Source organism: Pelobates fuscus, chromosome 10, assembly GCF_036172605.1.
Source record: "Pelobates fuscus isolate aPelFus1 chromosome 10, aPelFus1.pri, whole genome shotgun sequence".
Classification (NCBI taxonomy): Eukaryota; Metazoa; Chordata; class Amphibia; order Anura; family Pelobatidae; genus Pelobates; species Pelobates fuscus.
This window is the reverse complement of record NC_086326.1, coordinates 48,612,278-48,639,416: the sequence shown is the minus strand read 5'-3', so window position 1 is coordinate 48,639,416 and position 27,139 is coordinate 48,612,278. Positions and strand designations below refer to the sequence as shown.

Here is a 27,139-nt window from a genome sequence, read left to right as displayed (position 1 = left end):
TTTCAAAGTGATTATGGTGAGAAGATTTGTTCTTCATTCGCATGTACTGGATACAGTTTGTCACACTGTAAAGATAAGTCTTGGAAATGGCAGTGGTAAATTCACAAGAAAGTTAAAGATAAAAAAAAAAAAAAAAAATATATACATCAGTATTAAAACAGAATCCTAAAGAGGAGTGATTTTTTTTTTTTTTTGTTGTTGTTGTTTTTTTAGTTCTATGTAGGTTCACTTCTGGATTCAATATCAATTGGTCAGTCAGCTCCTGTCTAGAGTCCCAGGATATGGTTTATGTGACCCTGAAAGAGAAATTGAAATTATTAAATAGCACATTTGAATGCTCCATGCCAGTAGTGCTAATGTAGAGCGATACAATGCTTTCAATGGTGGGCAGGTCGAAAAATGTAATATAAAAAGCAGACAAAAGAGATCCACTCCACCGCCTTTTTGAACTAGGTCCACTTCCTTGATCTTCATTCCACATTACAACAAAGAAACCTTCACATCTGTCGGAAAAACTCGCATATTCCAATAAGCCTAGAATTTCTGAAACAAATGGTCTTCTCTGATCTAACCAGGCCAAACATTACAATGTTGCAGGCCATTTTAGAAATTTATAAATCTCAATGTATTCTTTAGTGCAACACTTTCTAAATAAAAGGTTGTATGCAGAGAATTATTGTTAGCGACAGAATTTTAAACCTAGTTAGCGAATATCGATCTCTATCTAGAGATATCCAATACATTGTTAAGCAAAAATCTGCACACCAGTCAAGCCATAAGACTTGCTTTTCCAACAGATAAGTTGAATCATCCTCGCTTGGCATAATATGTCTTTATTGTATACTTGTGCAATATTTCTTTCTATAATGACAGGCTGTCCTATGCTATACATAGGGGGTGGTGTAGTACAACGGGATCAGGTATGCTCCTATGTGGGCCCTCCTATATTGTTAGGTTCCAGAATATAGTCCTTTTCTTAATGCTTAGTTAATTTATTTTATAGCTATATTTTTTATTATATAGCTTAGTTTTTCCTTTTTTTCAATCTTCTAGCCTTCTACTGGGTTTCCTTTAAGAGTTATAGTAAATATAGCATTTTGGATTAATGCAGCAGTATTAGCTTCTATATTTGTTTTTTCATATATTATATGTTTCTTCATACATTAGGTACAATATTGTGATTGTGAGTATTATTTATTTGTACATAAGTAGATTTGCAGTTGCTTGCCAGTCTTTGTGATTTGTTTTTACAATAGGCTGCTATGGAGCTTCTCTCCATCATGCTGCCGTTCGGGTGATCACGTGATGCGGTAATGACGCCGGCGCCGCGTGATGATGTCATTGACACACTGACGTCGGCGGAACCCGCGAGAGACCCGGACTGGGCTGACAGGGAGATGCAATTATTTTGGCGGTAGGTAAGTTGATTGCTAATATGTATTTTGGTATATATGAAAGTTTATGCACTGTATGTATTAGTCCTGATGAAAGTCTGTGGTTAACAGACTGAAACTTCGATTTTTTTCACAAGCGGATTAAAAGTTAAGTTTTATTTTTTTGAATAAGTCCTGAGAGTGCCATCTTATTTTCCTTTTTTGTATTTTGCTGGACAAGCACCGGGCAAATATAAAAATAATTATATATATATATATATATATATATATATATATATATATATATACACACACACACACACACACACACACACACACACACACACACACACAATTACATAAAAGATTATATTAGTATACACGTAGAATTTAAATACCTATAAATGCATATTTATTAAAATTCTACATGTATATTTAAATAATCTTTTAACATAATTATGTGATTTAAATAATTAAAATTTGATTGACATGCCTTACCACACAGGGAGAAAGTGCAGAGAAATTAATTTGCAAGCACTATATTTGACCCTGTAACTCTCCAAAACACCATAAAACCTGTACATAAGGGGTACTGTTTAACTTGGGAGACTTCGCTGAACTCAAATATTAGTGTTTCAAACTGGTAAATTTTATTTCAACAATGATATTTTAAGTAAAAATGAAGTTTTTTTGCATTTTTTACAAACGAACAGCACTTTTATGGACTATATTATTGTTGTAATATGTTTTACTGTTTTAAAACACTAATATTTGTGTTTAGTGAAGTCTCCCGAGAATAACAGTACCCCCCATGTACAGGTTTTATGGTGTTTTGAAAAAAGGCACATATAAGGCTTGCATTTCGTTTTTTTTTTTTTTTACATTGAAATTTGCCAGATTGGTTATGTTGCCTTTGAGAGCGTATGGTAGCCCAGGAATGAGAATTACCCCCATGACGGCATACCATTTGCAAAAGCAGACAACCCAAGGTATTGCCAGTGGGGTATGTCCAGTCTCTTAGTAGCCACTTAGTCACAAACACTGGCCAAATATTATTTTTTTTTACTTTTTTCACACAAAAACAAATATGAACGCTAATTTTGGCCAGTGTTTGTGACTAAGTGGCTACTAAAAAAGACTAAACATACCCCACTTTCAATACCTTGGCTTGTCTACTTTTTAAAATGGTATGCCATTATGGGGGTAATTCTCATTCCCGGGCTACCACACCGTCTCAAAGGTAACATTACTAATCTGGCAAATTTCAATTTGAAAATGGAACGTTCTATATTTGACCCTGTAACTTTCCAAAACACCATAAAACCTGTTAATGGGGGGTACTGTTGTACTCTTGTGACATCGCTGATTACAAATATGTGCATTTTTTCTGCAGTAAACCCTAACAGTATTATGACATTCACAGCTAAAATGTGAGGCGGAACTACAAATTAAAAAAAAAAAAAAAAAAAAAATTGTTTTTTTTATTTTATTCATAATAAATTATGTTTCATATATAAATATTTGATATGAAATTAAAGCCCTGTTTCTCCTGAACAAAATGATATATAATAAGTGTGGGTGAATTTTATATAAAAGAGGTGAATTACGGTTCAACAGACATATAGCGCAAATTCCAGTTTTTGTTTTGATCAGAAGGTGCACTATTGACTCCGTCCTGAAGGAGTTAAGTGTTCCCTTTATTTTTTTTGAGCATTGTATATATATATATATATATATATCTTTCCAAAATAATTAACTCTGTAAACTCACTGTATTATTTAGATTACATTAAAAATAATGTGTGAAAAAAAAAAAAAAAAGACTCCTTGTATGATTTCATTTAAAGTGAAATATATATTCAGCTCTTTTATGAGTAAAGGTCTATAACCCCTTAAGGACACATGACGTGTGTGACATGTCATAATTCCCTTTTATTCCAGAAGTTTGGTCCTTAAGGGGTTAAAGGGACACTATAGTCACCAAAACAACTACAGCTTAATGAATTTGTTCTGGTGAGTAGAATCATTACCTTCAGGCTTTTTTTGCAGAGAAAATGCTGTGTTTACATTACAGCCTAGTAATAACTTCACTGGCCTCTCCTCAGATAGCTGTTAGAGATCCTTCCTGGGTCATGGCTGCCTAAAATGCATCCAAACATTCAGTATCCCCTCCCTCTGCATGCAGACACTGAACTTTCCTCATAGAGATTCATTGATTCAATTCATTTCTATGAGGAGATGCCGATTGGCCAGGGATGTGTTTGAATTGTGCTGGCTCTGCCCCGGATCTGCCTCCTTGTCAGACTCAGCCAATCCCAAGGTGAAGCATTGTGATTGGATCAGGCCACCACTTCTGGCGATGTCAGCAGACTGCTTGTTTTTTGTTTTGTTTTGTTTTTTAGGCAAACCACATGCAGATCTTCAGCTTCTGGCTTGAATACAGTAAGATTTTGCTATATTTATGGAGGCATGAGGTGCCCAGGGGGGCTAGATGGTGGTTTTAACACTATAGGGTCAGGAATACATGTTTGTGTTCCTGACCCTATAGTGATCCTTTAAGTTCCGCCTATATCGGATGGGCGCTGGCAAGACACTACTGTACCACACACGCCAGGTTCCACCTTCCACCAGCCTGTTTCATGTGATTGACCATGCTTCGCAAAAATTCCCAAAGCAGGGTAGTCCTTCACGACAATTAAAGATACAGGGTGCAAAAAAGGGAGAACTCCAGATGTTTTACACGTAATACAAAGCATAAAGAGTTGTAGTTCAACATCTGGTTATTTACTTTCTAGGCACCCCTGAGCTAAGCATTCCTAAAATCTAAGGCTTCCAATACTAGCATAGATCATAACCACTAGGCTATGTTGTATACATTGGATGAGAGCATTTTTCTTCAAACAGGGTAGAAAATCTGCAACCACGCACTTTGATATGAAGCACATTGTATTCAGCATCTAAACGGCTCCGGATGTATAATGCACACATCTTTATTTAGATTTGTAAGAGCTCAATTTTTTTTCGTGTGAAACTATTCCAATACAGTTTCGTAGAAATGGGTAAGACACTAAGTACCATTACAGCTACAATGAGGCCCAATTGTTAGTTGCCCCTTTAAAACTGGACCGTTCTATACACAATACCTTTCTTAATTGATGAAAGCCTGATCTATTTCATCTTACTCAATTACGTTGCTGCTGTTGCATTGGATTTAAAACGGATATGGCCGTATCCAGCAGGAGTTTGTGAGATATGTGATTAAGTCTTAAACATGCGTGCGATAGGCATAAGGCTATCCTAGATAGAAGATAAGGCTAGGGACTAATAAAAGTATTTAAAATATTGGGCAGACTAGATGGGCTGAATATCTGTCATCACATTCTATGTTTCTACAAAAGCCTTTGCATGGTTTCTTTTAAATAAAAAAAACGACAACTGACAGCAGTCATAGCATGACTATGATCAACCTACTGAAAGCCCAATTTGCAGTTGGGTATATGGGGCTCGGCACAATGCTTTTTCTCCCCATGCTGGGCATGTCAAGACCCAGAGAAGAGAGAAGGTTATTCCCAATGTACACATTCTAATAAAAAAAATAAAAAAATAATAGACATAGGGGAGGAGACGGGGCAGCATTATAGCTACACGGATTTTTTAAAATCCTCACAGCTATAATGATGCGCAAAGAGACATCAACATGGGACTTCCTTGTTGCAATGACATTATTCTGACGATTGATAACTTCTTTTAAGCAAGCATTCTAGAAGTTCTATTCTGGATTCAGCACACAAGACCCCCTAAAACATACTTTTTCAGGCAATCTGCTCTACATATTGCAGACACCTAACATTCACTCTAAAATGAATTTCAAACTACCCTCTTATCTAGAACGAAAATGTTCGCCCATGCGAACCGGCAGGCAAGATCAATTATCAGCTCTCTCTATTACTTTCCCAAACGCTCATCATTCCCAAGACTTAGCCAGTGAACATTATAGATGAGGCAGCATTATAGGTAGCTAAATAATGCATTTTTGAATGTCATTTACAAGAGATTTAATCAATACTGGTACAAAGATAAAAATCCACTCTGCCTGTCTCCACGCTCCACACTCATTATTTGTATGTTCAATATTTAGTTAGTCGGATCAACATGAAATTGTATTTTGTTATTTCAATGTACTCTGCTTCTTAAAATGCATTGAAAATGTTTCATTTGTAATTATATTTTAAGCCCGCTGCCTGCCCACGAGAAAGTCTATCAATCTTCCTTCATCATTTACATGCTTTGTTTCTCAAAAACATAAAATCAATTTAATAAAAAAAATATATATATTTTACGTTTTTTTATTATTAACTAAAATTTTTAGATCTAGTAAATGAACAAATATATATTTTTTTTCTGCTTTGTTAATATACTTACAGATTCCCCAGCAATACATCTTGGACATTGCTGGGCAGAACTGCTGCGTCCATGATTTTCCACAGGCTAAATAAAAAATAAATATTTTAAAAAGTTAGAATCTTGTACTAGCAGCCACACATGAAAGGGGAAAAAAAAAAAAAGAAAAAAAAAAAATTATCTATCAACTCTTATGTATTTACCATATAATCCATATTGTTCTCAGATTGGGGAACAAATTCTGACACAGGCTCCTTTTTAGCCATTGACATCTGCATTTGCCAATACACCATGTCACAATCATTGAACTGATTGTATAAAACGCCATTTCCATTAGCGATACTCCCCAATGAAGTACATTGCCGTTTCTACACAAAGAGGAGACAAAAGAAGACAATTGAAGATTTTGGGGAGAGGGGGAATAAAAAAAATAAAAAATAGAAGGACTATATTTAAAAATGCATCTTGCTTGTGGTAAACCTTTAGAGCTGAAGAGCCAAGCCAGAAACAGAGGTCTTGTAAATTCTGCTATTGTGATTTACATTTACTTTGTTTAGTGAATAACTCTGCTTGCTGGGTCACTTTACCTATCTTGAAAGAAAATATAAAAAAAAATAAAAAATAATAATAATAAAAAAAAATATTGTACTGCGGACACACCAGGTTAGCCATAATAACATTTGACCTGGGATGCAAGTACAGAGGAAATGCGCAAAACTCAAAATTTATGTGTGGGTGGTCTTGCAACCTGAAAGCAATATTTACACATTTGGATGGAGGCTACTGGAGTTGTAACGTGTGACATAAAATCAATGTTTTCTTAAATTTTTTATCCCTGCAGTCTCCATCAAGACATTATTCCTGCAAAGCATTCACTGTGCATGCCCAAGACAAAGACTTTTTCCTGTAACTATTTCAACAAACGAAAAACAAAGTGTCATGACCACTGTCACATCGCACACCGTGCTCACTTTCTGTGACATCACGTATCTTCATTATTGTCTGACAACCTGGTCAACTCCAAACATTGAAACCCATTGGTAAATTTTTCAGGGAGCAAGTCCAGTATTCATGATTATTCTGATTGCAAGCCGAAGGCCCATACCAAAATAAATTATGCTTGATGCCGGTGTGGCAAATGTCCCTTGCCCCTGCTGCCATTCTTTATATGCCAGTAGCACCCATGCCTGTCTTTCCTGCAGCCCATTTAATAGAACTGTGCACTCTAGTCATGACAGAACAATTCAAATGCATTTATAAAACAGTTAAAGAGCATCACAAATCAGGATTGGACAATTAGACGTGTATTACATTACAATTGCCGACTACATTGCAATATCAATTTGGGAAAAAAGTATAAAATATATATATATATATATATATATATATAACATTTTATAACTTTTATATCTCAATAGTTCTTCTAGATAGCATTCAAGGCTTCAACACAAATGCATCAATATCAAAAGACATTCAATTCTGCACAAATCATGATTACATATTTCTACAGTACACGTTGCCTATGAATCCCATAAGGAAGATCATAACCTAAGTGGTAGAATTAAAAACAATTACACGTTGGGACACACAGTCTTGCCAGTTACCTGCTTTAAACGTTTGTTAGTTTTATCAAACCATTTAAGAAATTTTATATACAAAACAGTCTTTCTGACACAGGAGGTTGCACCCATATCATCTGTATTGATAATTAACAAGAGTTAATTCTGCAGGCACAGAGTTTAAAACTATCCTCCATCAGCTACTTTGAATTGGGACAGATTGAAGGGAGGGGGGAAAAGGAAGATTATATCCCAAAAGTTTACAAAGATGTGCACAAGTACAACTATAACAAAACTCATGGTTTAAAGGAACACTATAGGATCAGGACATAAACATGTATAGGACACAAATATGTATTCCCAATCCTATAATGTTAAAAAAAAAAAAAAACAACCATCCAGCCCTCCTAAATATAGTAAAAGCTTACCTTTATTCTAGTCTACTGTTGGTTCTGCCCTTAATCTGCCTGCTTGGTTAACAATCAGAAGTGATGATCTGAGCCAATCACAATGCTTTCCCATTGGAGTGGCTAACACAGTCAATGAGGCAGAGCCAGCACAAGCCAAACACAGCCCTGGCCAATCAGCATGTGCTCATAGAGATGCATTAAATCAATGCATCACTGAGGAAAGTTCAGTGTCTTCATGCACACGCTGCAGCACTGCCCCAGGAAGCACCTGTAGTAGCCATCTGAGGAGTGTCCAGTGGAGTTATCACTAGGCTGTAATGTAAACACTGCATTTTTTCCTGAAAAGACAGTTTTACTGCCAAAAGCCTGAAGGATTATACTCACCAGAACAAATACAATAAGCTGTAGATGTTCTGATGACTTTAGTGTTCCTTTAAGTCTTTGAGAATGTCCACAGTTACCCACTAAAATAAAATAGACAATATCCAGACTATAGAAATGAATTCCTGTTCCAGAGACAGTTGCAACTGTGCTATCCAACAGTCTTGTCACTCCATGCACATTTCTGTTTCTAATGCCCCTCAACAAGTTGTTATAAAATTACAGTCAAGGTGAACATGAGCATTTGACTTTCATATATTTATCACTTCACTCGCAGTCAACCGACCATGTCTAATGTAAAAAAATATGAATAATACTCAAAGTAGTCAGGAAATTATCCAGAGAAGTTCTCTATTTTTATTTTAGACAGGTGACCCTTCAACACTGGATTAGATATGAATCATGTAACCCACTAGTGGCCAAGTGGTCCCACAGCAAGCACTAATGGATGATACATTTGCACTTAGCTTTAGAAAATGCTTTAAAATACCATCACAATTAATTCTGGTCTACTAACTGCTGTGACCATGCAAGACCTGCATCCTGAATGCAAGCACATCATGCAGATGTAGAAGACCAATCTGGTAATTTGGAGAAGCAATTCTTTATAGTAATTACAATGTGCTGTTATACGAGATACAGTCAGCCCATTTCAACAAATGTTTTGCAGATTTGCTTCGTAGGAGAAAGTGATTCACACCAGTCTTAAAGGGAGATTTTAATAATCAGACTACACCTCTCTGCAGTGGTTATACTGCCTAGAGCCCCCTCCATAATTTGGTTTAATATCAAACCATTTAAGAAAGTTTACATACAAACAGTCTTTCTGACACAGGAGGTTGCACCCATATCATCTGTATTGATAATTAGCAAGAGTTAATTCTGCAGGCATAGTGGCCATTCCTCAGCCCCAGGAAGTCCCTCTCAACCAAGTCACATTCAACCAAGGGACAGATCCCATTCTGATAGAAAATGGCGACAGAGGTGAAAGACATGAGTTCCTCATGAAGTTTGATGGGGAACTGAGCTATAGTGCTTGTTGTCTTATTTATCAGCGGCAACATTGTCAATCTGAACCTGATCAGGGTGCAATCTAAATTGTTATAAGATTTTTAGTAAAGCAGTGATTGCCTTTTCACACTCTCCTCCTTAATTTGTTTATATGGGAGTAGGACATTGTAACATTCCTTATGACTCAATTTATTTGGATACAATTTTCTTATTTATCATTATGACTATGTATGTAGTTTACAGCAATAAGCCTGTATAATTAATACAAACGATGGGTTTACAATGGCAAAACAGAGAAATAGCAAACTCAACAACCAAGTATAAATAAATAACATAAATCCCTTTGAGACAACAAGTGCACCATGAAACAAAAAGTGCTTCAGGACGATGCATGTGCTACTTGAATCAATGCCTGCAACCTCACAGCTATTTCAATCCACAGGCAGGACAAAGACAGACAGAGGAATAACCAGTAGCCTCTAGCTGAAAAACTACAATAGCCACAAATTGGGGGAACTTGTACTGAAGCTTAGTTTATGACTTGGGAAAGAAACATAAAATATATATCACAGCATCAGGATGACATGGGACACAGCACAGAGAATGGCTTCTGCCTGCTGGTTTATAAACAATCTGAGATTTTCACTGATAAACTGTGAGGGTGGGTGCCGTCTCTGGTCACTCCAGCAGCAGAGATAGTTCTTGCACTCCGGAGTAGTATCCGGAAACAAATGGCACACAGACAGTACTGCAATGAAACCAGGGGTAGTAGACACTGTTAAAGTTGCCTATAATGGATGCCTTTTGGCCAATATCAATGCGTTTCAGAAGACATTACAACATGGAATATACATTGTTTAGTTCAATTAATGCTCAGCTTGATTAGTTTAAAGCCCAGTATTTTTTGTTTATTACACTAACTAGCTCTCTTTAACCCCTTAAGGACCAAACTTCTGGAATAAAAGGGAATCATGACATGTCACACATGTCATGTGTCCTTAAGGGGTTAAGTAGGATAGGTAGGAGACCACATTACACGGGAATGAGCTTATTGATGCTTTGTAAAATGTATCACAGAACAGTTATGTGTTCTTGTCACTGCCTCTTATCAATATTGTGTTGTTTAAAGTTACACTATAGGCACCCAGAGCAGTTGATCTTATTGAAGTGGTCTGGGTGCAGTGTCCCTGTCCCTTTAACCCAGCAATGTAAAACACTGAGGTTTTAGAGAAACGGCAATGTTTACCATGCAGTGTTAAGACTGCCTCTAGTGGCCTTTCAAAAGAGTCTAAAAATTGCTTGAGGACATGAAGCATCTTTAAAATCTCCATAAAACACAAAAAAACAAAAAAACATTGAGGCAATGTTTCCATTTGGGGAAGGCCAAATGTGCGCAATGTGCGCGCTGCTTATGTGCATTAGATTCCTCCATCACGTCAGTAGGTGGAGAGCAATCCAGCAGCAAAGGAACCCTAATAATGGAATCAGGTAAGTAAAAAAAAAAATATATATATTTTTTTCCACCCTTAATTCACCAAGAGTGTATGATTGTGTTCATGGGGGCAGAGAGAAAAAACTGAAATTTGAGTTATGTGTCTGTTCAGCCATAATTCACCTCTTTGTATATTGTACCCACACTTATACATACATTTATTCAAGAGACATAGATGTTTCATTTCACATCACATATTTATATATGAAACAAATTTAAAATAGTGAGAAATTAAGACATTGTTATTTTCTAAAATTTGCATGGCATTTTATATGTGAATGTCAGGATACGGTTAGCTTTTACTGGAAACAAAACACTCATTTGTGTTCACCTAGTGTATTATTATTATTATTATTATTATTGCCATTTATATAGCGCCAACAGATTCCGTGGCGCTTTACAATATTATGAGAGGGGATTTAACTATAAATAGGACAATTACAATAAAACTTACAGGAACGATAGGTGGAAGAGGACCCTGCTCAATCGAGCTTACATTCTATAGGAGGTGGGGTGTAAAACACACTAGGACAGGAATTTGCAGTCAAATAAGGTGGGCTGCCCTATAAGAGAGGGCAAGAGACAGGTATGTGAGGTAGGGGTTAGTCTTGGAGGCCATAAGCTTTCCTAAAGAGATGGGTTTTAAGGCACTTCTTAAAATATGCAAGACTAGGGGAGAGTCTGATGGCAGTAGGCAGGCTATTCCATAGGAAGGGAGCCGCCCGCGAGAAGTCCTGAGTTGGCCGTACGGGTGCGGACAACGGACAGGTGGTGGTCACGGGCAGAGCAGAGAGACCGAGAAGGGACATACCTATGGATCTGTGAGGAGATATAAGAGGGGCTAGAGTTGTTCAGTGCTTTATAGGTGTGAGTTAGTACCTTGAATTGACTCCTATAGCATACAGGAAGCCAATGTAAGGACTGGCAGAGGGATGAGGTGTGAGAGAAATGACTAGAGAGGAAAATCAGTCTGGCAGCAGCGTTCATTATGGACTGTAGGGGTGCAGTACGGCTTTTGGGAAGACCAATCAGGAGAGGGTTACAATAATCCATGCGGGAAATTACTAGAGCATGGATAAGCTCCTTGGTAGTATCTGGTGCAAGAAAGGGGCGGATGAAGGCTATGTTTTTAAGATGGAATCTACAGGATTTGGCAACATGCTGGATGTGAGGCTCAAAGGTGAGACCAGAGTCAAGTATGACGCCAAGACAGCGCGCTTGCAAGGATGGACTGATGTGGGTAGCACAAACTTGAAGGGAGAGCGAAAGAGGAGGATCAGTATTAAAAGGAGGAAAGACAAGGAGCTCAGTTTTAGAGAGATTGAGTTTCAGAAAGCGGGAGGACATCCAGTCAGTGATGGAAGAAAGGCAAGCAATGACACGTTGCAGGACGGAGATATAACTGGGTGTCATCAGCGTACAGGTGGTAGTGGAATCCAAAAGAGGCCAAGAGAGGCAGTATGAAGAGAAAATAGAAGGGGACCAAGGACAGAGCCTTGGGGGACTCCAACCGAGACAGGACAAGGGGAGGAGGTATCATTAGAAAAAGAGACACTAAATGAGCGTTGGGAGAGATAAGAGGAAAACCACGAGAGGACAGAGTCACAGAGACCAAGCGATTGAAGAGTTTGAAGAAGGAGAGCATGATCAACGGTGTCAAAGGCCGCTGAGAGGTCAAGAAGAATTAGTATGGAGTATGGAGTAGTGGCCTTTGGATTTAGCTGTGATTACGTCATTAGTAACTTTGATAAGCTCAGTCTCTAGAGTGGAGAGGGCGGAAGCCAGATTGAAGGGGGTCAAGGAGAGAGTTGGAATTGAGGAAATGAGACACACGGGTAAAGACAAGTCTTTCCAGAAGCTTTGAGGAAAAAGGGAGCAGGGATATGGGACGGTAGCTAGAGTGGGTGGACGGGTCGAGGGATGTTTTTTTTTAGTATAGGTACTTCAGTGGCATGTTTAAGGTCAGCAGGGACGATGCCATAAGAGAGAGAGCAGTTGAAGATGTGCGTTAAAGAAGGCACGAGACAAGTGGAGAGAGATCTGATAAGGTGAGATGGGACAGGATTGAGTGGGCAAGTGGTGGGGTGAGAGGAGCAAAAAAGAGCAGCCACCTCTAGTTTAGTAGCTGGGGAGAATGTCTGAAGGGTAGGAAAGGCATGATCTATGTGTGGTTGAGAAACAGAATGGCAAGGAGGGGAGAATTCTTTCCTTAGCTGTTCAATCTTGTCAGTGAAATAACATGCAAAGTTATCAGCAGTAAGGTTAGTTTGGGGGGTGGCCACAGCAGGGTGAAGAAGAGAATTAAAGGTGTCATAGAGACGCCTGGGGTTGCGGGAGCATGAACTAATGAGAGAGGAAAAGTAGGACTGTTTGGCATGGGCAAGGGCTGCACTGTATGAACACAATATGAATCTATAATGGAGAAAGTCTGACTGGGTGCGAGACTTCCTACAGGAGCGTTCAGCACAACGGGAGCATCTTTGCAGGTAGCGTGTTGATTTAGTATGCCATAGCTGGGGGTGGGTCCTCCTTGAGGTGCTTGTTTGGAGTGGCGCTGCAGCGTTCAAGGCAGATGTAAGAGTAGAGTTATATGTGGAGATGGCCAGGAGAGGGAAGGGATGGACAGCAGTCGTGAATCAATATCAGCTGACAACTACTGGAGATCAAGAGAATTAAGGTCCCTCCTGAGTTGAGGGGGGTTAGGCTGAGGTTGTTGGGTGAGGGGGTACGCGGTGATCAGAGAGTGGAAATGGAGTGTTGCAGATATTAGATACTGTGCATGCATAAGTGAAGATTAGGTCAAGGGTATTGCCAGCTACATGGGTGGGAGAATTTGCCCACTGCGATAGCCCGAGGGAGGAAGTAATTGAAAGTAGTTTAGTGGCTGCAGAGGTCAAAGGTGGGTTTATAGGAATATTGAAGTCCCCGAGAATTAGGGATGGAATGTTAGAAGAGAGGAAATAGGGTAGCCAGGCAGCAAAGTGATCAAGGAAGAGAAGAGGGGAACCAGGGGGACGATAAATAACAGCAATGTTAGCATAGAAGGGTTTGAAAAGGCAAATTGAATGTATTTCAAATGACGGGAAAGAGAGGGAAGGGGGGGTGGGTAGAGGTTTAAAGTGGGTAGAGTGTACAGGTGTCATGAGACTTTTGGAAAGTTATAAGGCTTGCAAATTAAATTCCCTGCACTTTCTGCCTGGGTTGTCAGGCAAGTCCCCCAATATACAATTAATGAAAATCACAGAATGTAAAAATATTACCTAAAAATACAATTTGAATGAGAATATATAATTTTTTTATTTATTCGAAGTGTGTTGTGTTATACAATATCAAAATATACTTAGAATTAAATATGTAAAATGAAAATGGGATTCTAAGGTATATTACTTGTGCATTATTTTATTAATTATATGTTGGGGATCTGCCTGACAAACTCAAGCAGTCCCTCTGCAGGCAATCTGTAAATAATCACAATTACATGACTCTGATTGGTGGGATTGGCTGTTGTCAGGCAGTCTCCCCAATCAGCTCCAGCAAGGTGGTTAACCCCTTAAGGACACATGACATGTGTGACATGTCATGATTCCCTTTTATTCCAGAGGTTTGGTCCTTAAGGGGTTAAATATACTAGCTGTAGGGAAGCCCGATTGTTAAGGTGTTCTTACGGCGTTAAAGCCCTCCTTTTGTAGGGCATCAAAGCATGCCCTAACGTTGTGAAAGGATTAAGCGGTTACTTCTGAGAAATATTACGTATATCATTAATGAAACTATTCTGAATGACATGCTGTTCTCTTACATTAATCATTGGTTTTTTTTGCCGCCAATAAATACGTTTTAAATCCAATAAGAGTTGATGAGTTTGTGTTTTATCCAAGAATATACAACACACTCCATTAGTCAAAACTCATGCATTTCATGTTTGCAAGAGCTTACGCACAGGGGCGTACCTAGGTGTTGTCAAATACAGCAATCTCTGGGTGACTGGCAGGAGGGGAACGCACTGCACAGTGACCCTTCCTGACGTTCACTGCATGCAGTGTGTTGAGCCACGGATGAGGATCTTCCGTATCCTCTTCCTGGTCCGACAGGTAGAGTCAGAGTGCCAAACTGCTTAGACCTAGTGGAAGGTACAGGAGCTCCTTTACTGTGGCTCAGGGGGACACACACGCACAAAGAGGCACAGAGTGAGGCTGCAGGGGGCATGGACAAAGTGGCACAGAGCGGGGCTGGGAGGAGATGGGACACACGACAAAGAAGCACAGAGGCGGGCTGGGAAGGGGAAACAAAGAGGCACACTGAGAGTGGGGAGATGTGGGGGGGGGACAAAGAGGCACAGCAAAGGCTGGGTGGGGGAGGAGAGGGGAACAAAGAGGCACAGCGAAGGCTGGGTGGGGGAGGAGAGGGGAACAAAGAGGCACAGCGAAGGCTGGGTGGGGGAGGAGAGGGGAACAAAGAGGCACAGCGAAGGCTGGGTGGGGGAGGAGAGGGGAACAAAGAGGCACAGCGAAGGCTGGGTGGGGGAGGAGAGGGGAACAAAGAGGCACAGCGAAGGCTGGGTGGGGGAGGAGAGGGGAACAAAGAGGCACAGCGAAGGCTGGGTGGGGGAGGAGAGGGGAACAAAGAGGCACACCTAAGGCTGGGTGGGGGAGGAGAGGGGAACAAAGAGGCACACCTAAGGCTGGGTGGGGGAGGAGAGGGGAACAAAGAGGCACACCTAAGGCTGGGTGGGGGAGGAGAGGGGAACAAAGAGGCACACCTAAGGCTGGGTGGGGAAGGAGAGGGGAACAAAGAGGCACACCTAAGGCTGGGTGGGGAAGGAGAGGGGAACAAAGAGGCACACCTAAGGCTGGGTGGGGGAGGAGAGGGGAACAAAGAGGCAAATCGAAGGCAGAGTGAGGGAGGAGAGGGGAACAAAGAGGTACATCGAAGGCTGGGTGGGGCAGGAGAGGGGAACAAAGAGGTACATCGAAGGCTGGGTGGGGGAGGAGAGGGGGAACAAAGAGGCACACTGAACTCTGGGTGGGGGAGGAGAGGGGAACAAAGAGGCACACTGAAGGCTGGGGGAGAAGGCTGAACAAAGAAGCACACCGAAGATGATCTTAGCTAATCCAATGCTTACCCATAGGAAAGCATTAGAAGGCAATTTCACATGAAAAAAATATAATAAAATAAAAAAAAAAACACATTGCATTGTAATATTAAAAAATAAGCATTTGCATCTCTCACAATCCTTATCCAAAAGGTTTGCTAAGAATCAAGGAAAATGGAATCCATAGCTAGGTACAATGCCACACTATATCAAACAATGTTCCAAATCTTCAAGAAGACTGAAACATAAAAGTTTAAGACACTCTGGCAAAGTCTCTTTCATAACAACCAATTTATAAAATATGTAAAGCAATGAGTAGGGTTTACAGATTATGCAATCAGCTCTTTCAGTAAACTTCGACTTTAATAGCAGGCTTGAACCATGATCTTTGACCGCGCCATAACCAAGTCGTATAAATCGAATATAAGAATATGTAAGACTCTTCTTGACTCAATAAACAAACCAGTTAAAAGATAGCATATTACATTATGCTTCAGTATTTCCCAGAGGAGAAAATTTAAAAAGCAATAACAATATATAAAGGAATTTACCTTAACGGAGCTGCCTCCGTTTGCAGCTGCTGATTAAAGAGATATAGGATAAGTGGGTAAAAAAAGCATCTGAACATTTACTAAATAGCTATAAAGCAAGCTTTTTTGTTTTGTATTAAAAGGGAAACTATAGTCACTAGAACAACTAGATCTTAGTGTAGTTGTCCTGGTGAGTAGAGTCAGTCCCTGTAGCCTTTTTCTGTAAACATTGCCTTTTCATAGATAAAACAGTGTTTATATTGCTCACTAGCGACACCTTGGAGGTGCTTCCTGGGGCAGTGCTGCACTGTGTGACTGACATTCAGCATCTTGACAATTGATGTTAATTGGGGGCTGTTTTCTAGCTATCCTTGTCTTACATTGTGATACTTCAACTGACATTAAGTTGTTGGCAAGTTAGCCCAATGCTCTCACCTAATCAACGTTGTCCAGGTTGGTCAAAGAGACACTTATTATGCACACGTTAATTACGGCCATTTCAATATGGCCAAGAATAGGTGGGTCCCTCTGCACCAGGAAGACCCTCCTCTTCTAACCTCACCCAGACTTTCTGTGGCTGTCCAATCACAGACTTCCCAATGCAGCTCAATGAGAAGTCTTTCCAAGGCAGGATGTCTGGGCAATTGCAGCTTTAACCAGGAAGTAAAAGGACCAGTTGCCTGATTGAAAGCCAAGGGGGTGTAATGAAAGAAGACACACTCTTTACATATAAAGCTTTTCAGCAAGCTAAAGTGCTTTGTGTGTCTGGAGTGTATTTGGGGACAGATCACCTCTATCTAATGGTGTCACTCAGATAAAGCAAAAATTACATATGAATTCCACACCCAAACCTGGATGGCAACGATAGACAGAGCTCTGGGGAGGGAAAGGGGATGACGTTGGATGGCAACTAGAGACTCTTGCATTATAGCAGATACAATGAGATGTGGTGATTGTGTTGCTTAGAGCGCCCTTTTAAATCATACAAATTAAGTCACGGGAGAACTTACTGTACATTAAAGGCATATCCCCCTTTAAAGAAAATAAAATCAATAATAATACTTACACTGTTGGGATGCTCTGTCATATCACCCATACATTGACGTTTCCGCAAATTAGCCAACGGTAAGTCCACAGTCATATCTTCACAAACCTCCATTCTCATTGGGTGACCCTCGGAAAATAGAACTGTACTGTGAGACATTACTGAGCAAGTATAAACTGTGCTATTAACAAGAGTGTAGCTAGTGTGAAAACTGTGTATTGATAGAACACATGAATCTACATTTTAAGCATCTAATACTACAGCTAGTTTATTTGTTCTGTTACAGAAATTAGAGAGGCAGTTTCTGTGAAGTACAAACAGTACTAGGTTATTTTACACCAACGCATTCCACAATACTTTAAACAGTCGCAGACGAAAAAAATAATAATATTATATATATATATATATATATATATATATATAAATATTATTATTATTTGTTTCGTCTGCTACTGTTTAAAGTATTGTGGAATGCGTTGGTGTAATATATATCTCAAGAAGTAGTGATGGTAGCACTCACAGTCTTCAGTTTAAAAAAAATCTTTATTTAGCAAGAATTAAAACATAAGGTCTAGGATCAACGTTTCAATCCTAATGAAAGTCCTGAGAGAGGACTGAAACGATGATCCTAGACCTTATGTTTTAATTCTTGCTAGATAAAGAAGATGTTTTAAACTGAAGCCCATGAGTGCTACCATCACTACTTCTTGTTGGATATTGAAAGTCCCAGGTTTGAGCACCCGGCAAGTACCCTTTAACAATATAAATATATATATATATATATATATATATATATATATATATATATATATATATATATATATATATATATATATATATATATATATATATACACACACACACACACACACACACACACACACACACACACACACACACACATAACTTTTGGTAACATCAGGAAATACAAGAAGTGAAGAATGGCCCTCCTCCAACAATTTATAATACACATAATGCTGGTGTTTCTGCAATCTGTAACTACGTAAAAAAAATAAATTCTAAACATTGTTGCCAAAAACATGCAAAAAATAAAATAAACCAACAACAACAAAAATCCAAACAAACACTTATCTAAAAGGAAATAGAACACATACAAGTTAAGCGGAACTCAATGAAATGGTCCAATTACACACACTGAAATCCCTTCATAAAATCTGTTCTGTGAAAGTATTTATCTACAAATATACTGAGCTGAAAATTGGTTAAAAGGGTAATAGCACATATAACAATAGAGTTGGCCTCAGTTTGTTTAAAGTTTGGTTTTTGTGGGTGGGGGGCAGGTTGGACTTGTCCAGCCTGTCTGATAACCGGCCCATGGCCCTTTTTAAGTTTACCAGTTGCTTCTTTTTCTAGGTTTATATAACTGAATTTACCATTCAGGACAGAGGCATCTGATCTTATTGTAACCATTGGCATTTAAAGTTGTACGAGATAAAAGGTCCACTTACTGAGAAAGAGAATTTGCCCTGAAGGTGAAGCCCTTCCCACTATTTTGAGAACAAGGTAAGGAAGCCAAAGTGAATTCCAATTTGTAGGCTAAAGTAGCTCAGCTAAAAACACAACAGATTTTTGTGCAATTCTGGCATAAGAAAAAAATAAATAAATTAGATTCCCTTACAGCATTATTCACTAAAGTGAGAATTCAAAGTGAGTTTCGAAGTTAGGGTCAAAATAGCCAAGCTGGAAAAAAATCTCTAAGTCAACTATGCTTCCAAGTTTGGGTGCTTTGGTCTAAAATTGGAAGTTCACTTTTAATTTACACTTTAGTGAAAATTTCTGAGTTTGTGATAATTCACACTATAGTTTATAAACACAGTCAGACGTTAAAATTTAGCTTTTCAAAATTTTGATTTTATATATATATATATATATATATATATATATATATATATATATAAAAATAAAAGGGAATGCCTGCTTTCTAACAATACTCAAATAATTAGTATGCATATGATTAACTGTGATCACTGGTATGAAAAAGTATACAATAGGATTTTGAGAGGTGATTGGTTCTCTTTCCAAAATGCAGCTCATTTAATTAGGGCTGTAAGATTCACAACCATCATCTATATATGTTTTTGTTTTCTTTTGATAATACATCAGCATGATTTATTTCAGATTTGCTTCTGTATGTAGTAAGAGGCAGTTGCTTCAATTAAGAGTGCTTGCTGGAAACATTATGGGTTCTTAAGAAGGTATAAAATTAGAGAAAAACTGAATTCATTAAGGTATGCAGCTTTAATTTGGGATATTTCATTAGCCTACGTACCAGGACAGACAGAAATAGATCAGATTGCAACAAGTGTAAAAATAAGCATTAACAGGAATTACGGTTTACACAGCTGATTCAGTATACGAAACCTTGGATTCCTCGAAACGTTAACATAACTTTAACCAACCCAGCTTTACAGTATATGTGTGAATGTTTCTTTAAATCTATATTGAGAACCATGCGTATCTACCTTTAACTTACCTCCCAGTTGGATTGGGATTCTAGAACGTTGAGAGGGTATGTGCAATCGGTGATAGGGTTCTACCGGGGCCCAAGGGAAGAACAACCGCCTGATTGGGCTAATAGCGATTGGAATGGAGCATAAACTGCATAGAACGCGCTGCCCTGTTACAGCGCCCGCCCCCACTGCGCCAATCCAACCAATCACTGAGCTAGGTTTGAACAGCGGTGACGTCATTAAAGCCTGCCGGGCAGTGAGAATGGGCAGGATCTTGCGAAGAGAAGGTTTAACCCTCTCTGAGCTGGAGAAGGTGTTACTGTCTTTGAGGAGCTAGTAAGAGCTACTTTGTCGCATCAGATTCGATTTTCAACTTATTCTGATAACACTAAAGGCAAACTGGATTCTGAGCATTAATGGTGCTGTTACACTGAGGTGTCCCTGCAAGCCAAGTAGCTGCATTCTTCCCAATTATGTCTGTTTAAGAAGATCTGCTCCTACAGTTACACAGTAATCAAGGAAGCAAAACAATTTACATTCTGTACAAAACCAATTAAGAATGTAGCGCTTATGTATAAGAAAATAAATCACCTTTTAGAACTTTTAGGAGCAGAGTTTCAGCTGGAAATATCTATATAAAAATAACCACAAATAGTATAGATCACACTTATTTGAGATAGTAAATATTATTATATGATGTGCACACTCACAAACGTAGAGCTATAGACCCAGCTCTGGTTTGAATAGCCTCTGGGTCCATATAGGTGACCCCCCCTCTCTTTCTGGTATAGTTCCAAAGTCTGTGAATAGATAGAGGTACACCAAATAGCGCAGTATTGTTTTAAAATATTTCTAAAAATATGATAAGCTCATCCCAAGTGGGTACTCACAAGTCTGGAGTCAGAATACACCGACTCAATTTAGCAGCATTGTGCAGATTCGGGACTGCACTCTCAGTTGAATATATCGGTACCAGGAACCAAGATCGATTAAAACAATTAAAATGTATTAATACACTTTGATATATAAAATTAAACAACCTCAATGTGCTTAAAAAAATGGGATGCGTTTCGCCACTATAAGCGTGGCTTCTTCAAACCGGATTATAGTACAGCAATGATCCTAGGGCTCCTCATACAGGTTTAAATATCCAGAAACGGCGGGCAAATCGTCAGTGCGTATTAACCGTCACACGTCAGTACCACCCACAGGTACGACGTGTGCGGTCCATGCCTCTCTTCCATGCCGGTACCGGGAGCCGAGATGGTTAAATCCTTTGTTGTCATTTCGGCTCTTTTCGTACCTCCGTGCGGTAGGCTGCATTCATATTCAGCAGCAGATGTATATTCTTTATAAGTTCGTCATTCCATGGTTTATTTAAGTTCTTAATGTCCACACAAGTCCAGCTGACGAAATATAATATTTCATCCCATGTAGAAAAAAAAAAGAAATAAAACGAAAAAGGCAGTATCAATTTTCTTATCACCATAAATATTCAGTCTCTTCTTTTCAGTTACATTTTATCCCATAAATTGTAATTTATAATGTTACTGTAACAGAAGCATTATTGATTCCAAATAACAACGAACATTTCATGTTTTCGGTTCCAATATAGTTGATTAGAGAAAAATTACAAATAAAAACATATTCTTGTTACATTTCACCCCTTTTTTTTGGTTTGGCTATTATTATCATCAGTCTTATATTCATTCTAAAAACCTGCGGAACGGAATTTAAAAAAAAAAAATTATACTTGATATTCGCATCAATTTTACAATCCTTCATATTTAACGAATTGATTACGAAAAATGTGTGTTAATCTTTTGAACCCTAATGGGATTAGCTTGCAATTTAAGTGAGGTGATTCTCTAAATTTGTATTCCTATTTAACATAAGTTGTTATACATTCTATGAATTTATATTTCTATTTGGTGTAGGTCGTTACACATTCAGCTTCCACTTTTTCCATCTTTCATGTTTATATCTATATACTCCATCTATTTGAACTAATTCTTTACTTTTATTCTAAAAATGTCGTCATTAGTTGTAGTAGTATACTAAATAACTTTAATGAATTATATGGAGATATTATATAAATTATTATCGGATAGTTGTATAATATTACAGACAGCTCTGACCGTATATCCATAGTTCTTACTAAAAACTTTAGAGATAAATACAGCAGCTCTAACATGTAGATAATCTGCCTAAAATATTCTTATAGATAAAAATAATATCCGTATAAAATAAATGGTTCCCCATATGCAATATGATATAAAAGAAAACACTCCATTAATATGCTTAATAAAAAGAAAAACGAAAAAAGAAAAGAAAAGGAAAAAAAAGGAAAAAAAGAATTCCAGTTAAAAAAAAAAAAAAAAGGACAGTGATATAAAAAATGACACAACTCGAAATCTGCATTGAGACCATGTGGGATCAATGTATTTAGTTTGTAAATCCATTCCATCTCGCCTTTCCCCAAATCCCTTATAAAATCTCCACCCCTCCAATTTTTATTCACTTTATTTATCCCTATAAACTTTAAACCCTCTGGTTTTTGGTTGTGACATAGTTTAAAGTGACTAGAGACACTATGCTGCTCAAAACCTATCTGAATTTTATATATATGTTCCCTAATCCTAGTATGTAGGGGTCTTGTTGTTCTCCCCGCATATTTTAATCCACATGGACAAATTAAAAGATATACCACATTCTTAGTGTAGCAGGTTATAAATTGTTTAATTGAGATTTTCTTATCTTTGTTTAATGTTATATCCTTTATTACTCTTCGTGTACATCCTGATTTTTTGCAGGCTGGACACTGACCACAACCATAAAAACCCTTCTGATTATTAAATATAGTGGAAGAATAGTTTTGTTCTTTTAAAGAGCTCCGTACCAGGGTGTTCCTCAAATTTTTTGCACCCCTATAAATCATCCTAGGTTTCACAGGAAGGATCTGTTTCAGTGCCGGATCCTGTAATAGGATCGGCCAATATTTGTTGATAATCCGACTTATTTGATAATTATTATTATTATAGTTACAGATAAAAGGGATATCCTGCGTGTTAGTCGTAGTTTTGGTTTTATATATTAATAAATCCTTTCTCTCTTTATTCCTTATTTCATTTCTTGATTTTTCTAATTTATCTATATCATAACCTTTTGCGACAAAGTCAGTCTTTATACGTGATGATTGTTCATCGTAAACTGCTAGATCGCTGCAGTTACGCCTGATTCTAAGGAATTGCCCCTTTGGGGCGTTTTCCAACCATGGAGAATGATGGCAGCTTATATTCTCTATAAAACTGTTACAATCAACTTTTTTTAAATTAGTTCTCGTTTTGATTTTTCCCTCTTCAATAAAAATGTCAAGATCTGAAAAGGTTACTATTTCTTTACTCCATGTGCTGCTTAGTTTAATACCCCAATCATTGGTATTTAAAAATTCTACAAAGGAAGTGAGATCGCTTTCTTCCCCCTTCCAAATCATTAGGATATCATCAATGTAGCGGCGATAGAAGACCAAGCTCTCCCTCCAGCCATGTCCCTCATAAACAAAGGAATCTTCCCAAAAGGACGTGAACAGGTTGGCATAGCTGGGGGCGAACTTGGTCCCCATGGCCGTCCCATTGATCTGTAAAAAGAAGGTATCATTATACCAAAAGAAATTGTTATTAAGAATAAGTGTTATTCCTTCCACTATATATTCTATTTGTTCCTGTTTGAATTCCTTTGATTCAGTTAAAAAGTGTCTCGCTGCTCTACATCCATAGGAATGGGGAATGTTGCTGTAGAGTGCCGCCACATCGCACGTAACCAGAATACAGTTATCATCCCAAGGCATATCCTCCAAAATTTGCAAAACTGTAATGGTATCTTTAATGTGCGATCTTGTTTTCAAAACTAGGGGTTGTAATTGGACATCTATATATTGAGATAGTCTACTTGAAATGGAATCTATGCCAGCTATAATAGGTCTCCCTGGGGTTTTTTTTACGTCCTTGTGGACTTTGGGTAAAAAACTAAAAAACTGGGATTTTAGGAAATTTGATATTTAAAAACTGGAATTCTTTTAAACTTAAAATATTCTCATTAAGACCTTTGTTAAAAAAAAAGTTACAAATTGAGTATTTATGCTGTCACTTGGATTCATTCTTAATTGTTGGTAAGTATTGGAATCCTTTAGAATGTTGTCGGCTTCTGTGTTATAAAACTGTTTAGACATAAGCACTATTCCCCCTCCCTTGTCTGCTGGTTTTATGACTAGATCTTTATCTGTTTGGAGATCTTTTAATGCCTTTTTTCCAATATTGTTAAGTTGTGTTTAAACTTGTCTTTAGGGACAATTTTGTTTATTTCTGTCATGACCATAGTCTCAAATGATATTATTTCATCTGATATCATTTGTTTAGGGTAAAAGGAAGATTTATATAGAGGGGGGTGCTATATAGACATAATATACTTATATCTGTACATCAATAGATCCCTCGGCAGTTTACCGAATCAATCTAGAAGAAACATAAACAGAATGCACATAGCATAATACTGTATGAGGAAATGAGTATGAGTAATGGTGGTATTGGGTCACTCACAATAAACAGAGCCTATTTTAGCAGGCTCTGACTGTGTAGGCTCTTCAAAACTCCTGTATGCTGTATACTCCAACAGGATCAGCTCCAGCCTTCTCTCAATATTCCTCCGGTCACACCACGGCTCAAAACGACCAAGTGGTAAAGTATAAAGGAATTTATTGGAAATACTTTTAAAACAAATAGTATAAAAAATTACAAAGCACTACGCGTTTCGACTTCCGTCTTCTTCAAAGGTGCATAACATACAAGTCAATCCAGTCTCTTTAAATACGTCCGGAGCTGTCAATTTTCGCGGGTAAAAGTTCAAATTACTTCCGTGTTGTGATGTCACTTCCGGGTCCGTCGGCCTGATTTGCGTCAAATGACGTCATCACGGTTCAGTTCATGTGGTGTCCTTCAACCCGGACGTTAATGTATTCGGACGCCATCTTTATGCCTGGCATTTTACTTATAAAGCATACTTGCAAATGAGGGAAAATAGATCAGATAGAAATAAACTATTCGTTTTGTAGAAATCTGCTTAGCAGAGCTTTTTAATACATTATATATTCTACAATATTAGGAGAAAAAAAAAATATTAAGAGAAAAATATTAATTCTCTAAAGTACTAATGAGAACGGAATAAGGCTTTTCCGTAAGGAAAAAAAGGGTTAAGGGTGTGAAACCCCCTCTCAAGGGGAAAACCCTGTTAGGAGAAAGAAATGCGATTTTTAAAGGAGAAGATTATCAATAAAAAATGTGTAAAAAATATATAATAAAATTATGGTTTAAGAGTGGCCAAACGGGGGCAGATCTTCTAAATAAGGGCTGCCATTTCGAAGTCCACATTGAGCCCGCCCGGAGTCAGTGTTTCCAGATCAAAGATCCACCTCATCTCACAGCGGCTCAATGTGGACTCGAAATGACCTCCCATCCAATGGGGTTTAATGGCCTGAATCCCAAAAAAATTAAGCCCTGCAGGATTCCCGCCATGAGCGTTTAAAAAATGTGTAGAGACACTATGCTTTAAAAAACCTCTCCTTATATTGTAGATATGCTCACGTATCCTTGTTTTTAAGTTCCTTGATGTTTTCCCCACATATTGGAGTCCACAAGGACACGTGAGCAGATACACCACATTCTTAGTGTGACAAGTAATAAATGAATTGATCTTAAAATTAACAGAGCCAATCTTAGAGTGGAAAGCTTCTATTTTCTTAGGTTTATTTTTGTAATTCCTACAGCCCATACAATCCCCACAATAATGGAAACCTTTCTGTCTTAAATTATGGGCCCCTCTAAAGATTAACTTAGGTTTATCGTTAAGGTATGGTTGGATTTCTTCATCCTGTTGGAGGCTATACCAATGTTTGTTGAAAAAATTTTTAAGCTCTCTGTGATCTTGACTATAATTACAGATAATAGGTATTTTGTCCTGTTTCTCCTCTGATACAGTTTTTAATTTATATTCTAATAGAGTATTCCTTTCCACATCTCTAACCGATTTTATCTCCTGATCCAAGAGTTCACTACAGTATCCTTTATTTACAAGTCCCCAAAAATTCCAGTAATCTATGTATTACCGAAACTCCATAAGGACGTTAGTAACCCCCCGGGGAGACCCATTGTCTCCGGAGTGGGCTCACTTCTTTCGAACCTGTCCAAATACATAGACACCCTTCTCCAACCTTTAGTGAAGGAGAATCCCTCATACCTAAAGGATTCTATGAGCCTACTACAAATATTGAAGAATTTTAGATGGCAAAGTGACTTTGCATTTATTACGTGTGATGTCACTAGCTTATACACTTGTATAGAGCACGATATTGGATGCCGAGCCAATTATTCCTTTTTGGAAGCATCAGGGTTGTACCCCAAGGAGCAAATAGATTTTGTCATGGAGGGAATTTCCTTAATCCTTCGAAACAATTTCTTTTGGTTCGAGGGGGAGTACTATCTGCAACGTCGGGGGACTGCTATGGGGACCAGATTCGCACCCAGTTATGCCAATTTATTTATGGCTTTTTGGGAAAATTCTTTTGTCTATTCCCAGCATGACTGGAGTGCGAATCTGGTCCTCTATAGAAGGTACATAGACGACATTTTCATCATTTGGAGGGGAGACCATTCCACCTTTTTGGAATTTTTTAATTTTTTAAATTCTAATGAGTGGAATGTTAGGCTGACTCAGGAATACAGCCAGCATAAAATCCATTTCTTGGATCTGGAAATTTCTGCTACAGGGAGTATTATCGATACATGCACTTTCTTTAAGCCGGTTGATGTTAATGGATATATCCATAAAGAGAGTTGCCATTTTCGTCCATGGCTGGAGAATATACCGAAGGGCCAATTCCTACGCATGAGACGAAACTGTACAAGAATAGAAACTTTTGATTCCCAAACCCAATTTTTAAAAGAACAATTTGTAAATAAAGGATACTGTAGTGAACTCTTGGATCAGGAGATAAAATCGGTTAGAGATGTGGAAAGGAATACTCTATTAGAATATAAATTAAAAACTGTATCAGAGGAGAAACAGGACAAAATACCTATTATCTGTAATTATAGTCAAGATCACAGAGAGCTTAAAAATTTTTTCAACAAACATTGGTATATCCTCCAACAGGATGAAGAAATCCTACCATACCTTAACGATAAACCTAAGTTAATCTTTAGAGGGGCCCATAATTTAAGACATAAATTAACCTCTAGTTATTTAGAAGCTCCTAAATCGAAAGAAAACTTCTTAACCATTAATAAATCCCTGCAGAAAGGTTTCCATTATTGTGGGGATTGTATGG

General features: G+C 38.1%; 1 protein-coding gene across 3 annotated transcripts; it reads right to left on the bottom strand.

The window, feature by feature from the left end:
• Positions 1 to 191: 191 nt before the first annotated feature.
• Positions 192 to 19,930, bottom strand: C10H10orf143 (chromosome 10 C10orf143 homolog). 3 transcript variants are annotated; one of them, XM_063434105.1, is made up of 5 exons: positions 19,774 to 19,930; positions 17,312 to 17,419; positions 5,977 to 6,141; positions 5,795 to 5,860; positions 192 to 296 (listed from the first exon to the last, which is right to left on the bottom strand). In XM_063434105.1, exons 2-5 carry the CDS (start codon positions 17,408 to 17,410, stop codon positions 267 to 269), a joined length of 360 nt encoding a protein of 119 aa, XP_063290175.1. In that variant the 5' UTR covers positions 17,411 to 17,419; positions 19,774 to 19,930; the 3' UTR covers positions 192 to 266. The 3 variants fall into 3 exon arrangements, with proteins under 3 accessions (XP_063290175.1, XP_063290173.1, XP_063290174.1); XM_063434103.1 differs by having other exon boundaries at positions 19,785 to 19,930; XM_063434104.1 differs by lacking the exon at positions 19,774 to 19,930 and adding an exon at positions 18,760 to 18,865.
• Between the last annotated feature and the right edge of the window lie 7,209 nt (positions 19,931 to 27,139).

Excerpts from the sequence above, each read along its gene's own strand:
- C10H10orf143 (XM_063434105.1), bottom strand. The coding sequence starts at position 17,410 with ATGAGAATGGAGGTTTGTGAAGATATGACTGTGGACTTACCGTTGGCT. Across the intron at positions 5,861-5,976 it reads AGAACAATATGGATTATATG|CCTGTGGAAAATCATGGACG; the intron begins GTAAATACATAA and ends TTTTTTATTTAG. Across the intron at positions 297-5,794 it reads GATGTATTGCTGGGGAATCT|GGTCACATAAACCATATCCT; the intron begins GTAAGTATATTA and ends TTTCTCTTTCAG.